This window comes from Alligator sinensis, unplaced genomic scaffold, assembly GCF_000455745.1.
Source record: "Alligator sinensis unplaced genomic scaffold, ASM45574v1 scaffold11_1, whole genome shotgun sequence".
Classification (NCBI taxonomy): domain Eukaryota; kingdom Metazoa; phylum Chordata; order Crocodylia; family Alligatoridae; genus Alligator; species Alligator sinensis.
In genome coordinates this window covers 531,743-537,430 of record NW_005842801.1, presented here as the reverse complement: position 1 = coordinate 537,430, position 5,688 = coordinate 531,743, and the positions used below count along the sequence as shown (strand labels likewise).

Sequence of the window (5,688 nt, the reverse complement as noted above, 5' to 3'; positions counted from 1 at the left end):
CGCCCCCCCCCCCCCTCCCCCCAGCCACAGTGTGGCTAAAACTTCATGCTGCCATAAATCAGAAGGCTAATAAAGCCCCCTCAGCTCCATGGATTGGATTCAGACCCTCGGTTGCCACCCCCGGACTAGATGACCCCTGATGGTGCATCCCTGTTTTTCTATGATTGTGTAATTTTTTTTATCTAGTTCATCTTGTTTCAAGAGTGCTGGTAAGGAAGCAAGAGAGTTTTCTTTACTGGGAACTTTACTGGGAGAGTTTTACTTTACTGGAAACTTATGCCTGGAAAAAGGATGCCGTTATGACTGGCATGCTGTTATGCCTGGGTCCCTTTCCTACTCGGTAATCACTAACCTAACCAGTAAAAAGAATCTGACATTCTGGTGTATTTGCACACTGGCAAGAGAGTGGGCACTAAAGGGGAGTGGTACTGAAAAGGCACCTGGACTGAGCAGGCTTCTTTGGCTGGCTCTCCTTATAAATGAAGTAAGTCCCTTTGAAGTCAAGCTAGCCTGCAGATGCCGAGATGAGGAAAGGAGGCCTTGAATCACAGGACACTTCCCAGTAATGAATTTGCTTCCAAGCAAGGACAGCTGTTCCATACACCTGGCAAGAGTTGAATGTTGCAAACAAGTCTTATGGGATCTGGCACAACATGCAGTGCCACAGAGGCAACTAGATTATGCCTAGGTACTCTCTCTCAACTTGCCAGTCAGTTAGCTGGAAACTTCTGCCACGTTCTAGGGATTGAAACAACCAAAATGTGAATTACAGCTGGAATGTTATATTTAGACCTGGTGTTATGCAGAGATTTAGCATGTTTCCATCAGTCAGTTGGGAGGAATTGTAACCCAAGCCCTGGGAAGAGTATGGAAAAAGGAAAAAAAAAAAAAAAAAATCAGTTTACATGTGTTCTAAGGAAAATCTGATTTTGGCTGAAGTGCTAGAGTAGAGCGAGTGCAATAATGTAACCCTATCTTCTGCTCAGAGGGCTCTCATATCATTATTTGATATTTGAATTATTTGAGCCCACAATAGAAGTAACAAGTAAACTTATTTTCTAAAGAAGTTTCTATGTGACTAGTCTGATTGCTATGTTTTAAGGATGTAGACTAGTTGGCATAAACACCATAGGATTGAAGAGATGTTTAAACTAACCTGTTTTGAGGTGGCAAAGGAAAAAAAATAGCTAGTTATTTTAAGATTTAAAATTGCTCTTGTGGATTCAATTGCTGAAATTAGGTAGAAGCATCATTTTTATTAGTTATATTACATGAATGGGCACTTTGAAAATACTGCTTTGTTAGAAATAATTCAACATGTTAGAAATACAGTAAGGGACAAATCAGCTTAATAAAGCTTGAAAAATAAGTGTTGAAAGTGTTTCAGCTAGGATTTTTAGGGTTTTTTTCTTCTTCTAAAATCATATGCTTCTTTGTTTACTGTATGTATTTAACTTTTTTTGTTTCAAGTCATTTATACCATCTCATGCAGAAAGTAGGAAATATGGCTTTGGTTAGCATGAAAACAAGCATACACAAACACCTGAAATTACTTTTAATGGTCTTCTTTAAACGGACAAGATTTAGAGTTGACAGTGCCCTTAAAAACATGCAAATCTCTGCATTTCAGCTACATGTAGAAATTTGAAGGCACAACACTATACTGTACAGGAACTGAACTAAACTATACTTCAATAGATATGCTATTCAGGAATAAAAGTTGTCCATACACAGTGTTATAACAATAGAACAACATGCCTTCCCTAACATCTTCAAGGGCAGTTTTTAACTTTGGCTTTTGAGATAAAGACTGTAAATCACAATTTACACAAACTCCATATTACCTTCATCAAAGTCTGCATCATCCTCCGTGTGCTGAGGGAATGGAAAGCAGTTGGTAATTTCAAGCCTATCATCCACCACCAGTCCGAGCAGCACTCCTTGGACCACCTCATTCCCCTGACCTTCCTCTTGGTAATGTTTGATGATCTTCAATACAACCTAGGGAGGGAAATAAAAACAACAAAAACATGAAGATATCTTCTGCAATATTGTGTGGACTCATAATGAATCATTTAAATAATAGTTATTCAGAGCTGGAGCTGAAGATGTCCAGCATGGCCAGAAATTTTTTAAAAAGCTAGAAGAAAAAAAAATCCATTTTTAAGCTCCAGTAACCTTGAAGTTAGCTTTTAATAGCCATTAGAAAATACATATGGAAATGGGAATATGTTGCAAATGTCCTTGGAAAATATTTATCATTAAAACCAGAGAAAAATCAAGAGCAAAAACAGAAAGTATAAAAACCAACACAGTGATTTTTTAAATGATTCTTACTTTTCCCTCCAAGCCTGAATAATACAAATATCACCATGTAATGGAGATTATTCTGTAAATTATAAGATTACATTTTCCTCCACTAATTTGAGACTTGCTCAAAGAAACAAACCATAGAGTTAAGTTACGTTGACAATTAACTACACTTAAACAAGATATAAGTTTAGTCCCAAGAAATAGCATTAAATATGAAACAATAGCCACAGGCACAGACCTGAATGCACAGACAATAAAGGACATGCTAAGTCAAGCACAAGTGGACCTTATTTCACCGAAGTCTAATCTGTCCAAGCAACCCAAGATAGAAATGCTTGATGACCCTCTTGTTAACAAAGCACTATTGATTTTTGTGTCTGTAGGCACACCAACTACCATAATGGATGTCAGCTCAACCACTGAGAGAAAACAAATTTTGCATAAATACTGCACTTAGCAAACCTTCTACGTGGACAGAATTAAAAGCCATATTTATATGTCAGAACATATATTTCCCTGCATACTAAATAATGAAGAAAAAGGTTAAGTTCATGATAACAATTTGAAAACAAATGCAATGATTTACAATACCTACGATGCCCACAATGTGGTGTTAATGAAAAAATACACCAAGGAGGAAAATATTTTGCATGTACACTGTACAGATTCCTTATTCGGGAAAATACGAAAAATGTTAAAGCTGTATAGGAACTTTCTTTTATTTGAGGTAAGGGAAGAAACTGGGGTGAAGTGAATGGGGGGGGTGATGTTTCTTCACCAGTTGTCATAGTAAATATTAAACAGGATGAAACAAGCCACACAGCATATTGTAAGAGACTGCATGACTTGGAGGTTAGCAATGGGATATGGAACTTTTTATTTCTTACACCTCTTGCTACGTCTAGCTCCTCAGTTGTGCAAAATTATGGGGATATGTACAAAAAGCAAAATGAAGCTACTTTTAAAGTTTGGTCCAAAAGGCCAAAAAAAGCAGTGATATAAAGAAAGTACCACAAAAAAAAAAAAAACAAAAAAAAAAAAACAAAAAAAAAGCCCACTACTGAAGAGTGAAGTAGTTAAGTACAACAGCATAATTTTGCTGAAAACAAACTAAAAAGTTTTAGTTCAAATATGTGCTCTGTGTACCACTAATTAACAGCAATTTTCCACCTTCATTTTGCATAAGGATGCAATCTTTAATGCGTTTGCTGTGAGGAAAAAACTCAGATTTGCAATGGAAATCTCTCTCTTGCACTGTCAGCAAACCTGCTAAGTCAAGAAACTAGAGAGAATACAAGGTGTAAAATGCTTTTTACTGCAAGACTAAATTGAGCATCTGCAGTGTTGTAAGCTTTGCATTTGCAATGTATTCCCCCGATTTGCTCCTCAATGATCCATGTACTCTTGCAACCCAATTGCCTTCTTTGTTACTTATCACAAAAAGGTATAGCAAAATTTCATTGCACAATTCAGGTTAGGAAACAAACTACTTAGCTTCTTTTAGTGACCTACAACAATCTAGAAAAGGACCTTCACAATGAATAGTGCATAAGGCAATCCACTAACCGTTTGACTGAATGACCAAAGACAAAAAAGTTAAGAGACTGGGAATTCTTTAAATGGTAATTATATGACCCAAAAGCTGCTGAAGGCACAGCACACCTTCAACGGCACATACACAACTGTGATAAAAGAATGCTGCTTCACAAGGCTGTTCTGAACTCTTACCTTCATTAGCAAACTAAAAGTATCAAGGGCCTTTCCAGTGCAGTTGTAAGCCTTAGTTATTGACTATATTTATCATGGCAGGGCAGAGGGAGGAAAGAGGGCAAGAATTTTTGATACATCCTAATATACCTTATTCTCTAAATACGCAGCACCTTCTGAAAGTTAAGTAACGCATAGCCAAAGTTTACAGTTGGGCTCCAAGGTTTGCTACAAAACTGGGACGGCAGCATCTCAACATGCAATATCATCATACCTAAACAAATCTTTCAAATATAAAAATAAGCAAAATTAAAGGCCAGTGTCAAATACAAGTATTTGGGGGTGGGGAATATGGGTGGTGGGGGACAGGCAAGAAGAGGGAGACGGTCAAATGGCAACGTTCTGTGCTATGTAGCCTGACATTTCTAGGTTCATTAAGCAAATGCAATTTTTTGCTGAGGAATCTCAAAATGAAATACTTCAGTTATTCTGCTTACCATGAAGTACAACAAAACATTCTTAATTTACAGACAAAAAACAAAGAAATGCTAGAGCAATCCAATAATTCAAAATATGACAAAAGTTTAGGGTTCTAAATTAACTTTCAGAAGTAGTTTGAAATAAATCTGACTGAGCCCAAGTCTGATCATACTCACGCCATACACTGGTTTTCTTGCAATGGTTATAATGAAAGAAATATAACCTGCGATTGTATTGCACATCATTTTATAGCGAGTACCAAGAGGAATGCAGAGCCTCCCCCATGGAAATCTCTTGCATTACCATCATTACACATTTACTACACCAGCCTTACAGAAGCACTGTTGAATTGAACTAATGTAGGACATCTCAAATAAAACAATTTTCTTGCCAGTCTGCTTAAGAAGTTCAGAACTTTAATGCCAACTTCTGTAGCAAGTGGGGCATTATCCACTATGTACTTTGGTTTTTTCTACACTTCCCCAGGAAGATTTCTAAATCATAGCACCCTGCAACCAGTCGATCAGTTTACTCATTTCAAAAGGGTGTGCCTACACGTTGCCTTACAGCGACATAGTGATGCGCTACATCAACGCAGCAATAATATGGGTCTACATGTGATCATCAGTTACTGCCATAGCAGCACGCCCCCCCCCCAGCATAGCACACCGCTACCTTGCCATAGCAGCAAAATCTAACCTTGTGCTGTGCTTATGGCACCATAGCAACATCGCTGTACAGCAACATGTAGATGTGCCCAAAGTCTGGTATCCACACTTAACAGTAAAGCAAAAGCGTTTCTATGAAGATTACTATTTTACTACTTATGCTACCTCAAAGTACTTGAGAACAAGATTTACATTCACTTGTGACACTATTAACTTAACATGTGCGTCAATCCTATTTTTCTGGATTTTAAGTCCACATAGTAATATAAATCTGAAAGCTTGTGTAGAAGTTATGTATGTCTAGCAACTGTTAAAATAAAAGTCCAGACTCCTCCAGATTTAGAAATTTGTACATTCAGGTTTTTAATATGCTAAAACAATTTGAGAAAAATCACTAAGGCTAGTCACTTGCCAGAATGTAATAGTTATTAACCCTCGGTTAAACAAATACTTAGTTAAGCAGTGCTTCTCATCTTCAAAACACTTTTCAAAACATAAAAAATTAAGTCACACTAGATGG

The 5,688-nt window shown here is 37.2% G+C and overlaps 1 protein-coding gene across 1 annotated transcript in view; it reads right to left on the bottom strand.

The window, feature by feature from the left end:
- EIF3H (eukaryotic translation initiation factor 3 subunit H) overlaps nt 1-5,688 on the bottom strand; it is a 119,403-nt gene that overhangs the window by 85,761 nt on the left and 27,954 nt on the right. The window contains exon 2 of the mRNA XM_006035107.3: nt 1,845-2,001. Within this exon, the coding sequence (XP_006035169.1) occupies nt 1,845-2,001 (157 nt within the window). The remainder of the gene's footprint in view (nt 1-1,844; nt 2,002-5,688) is intronic.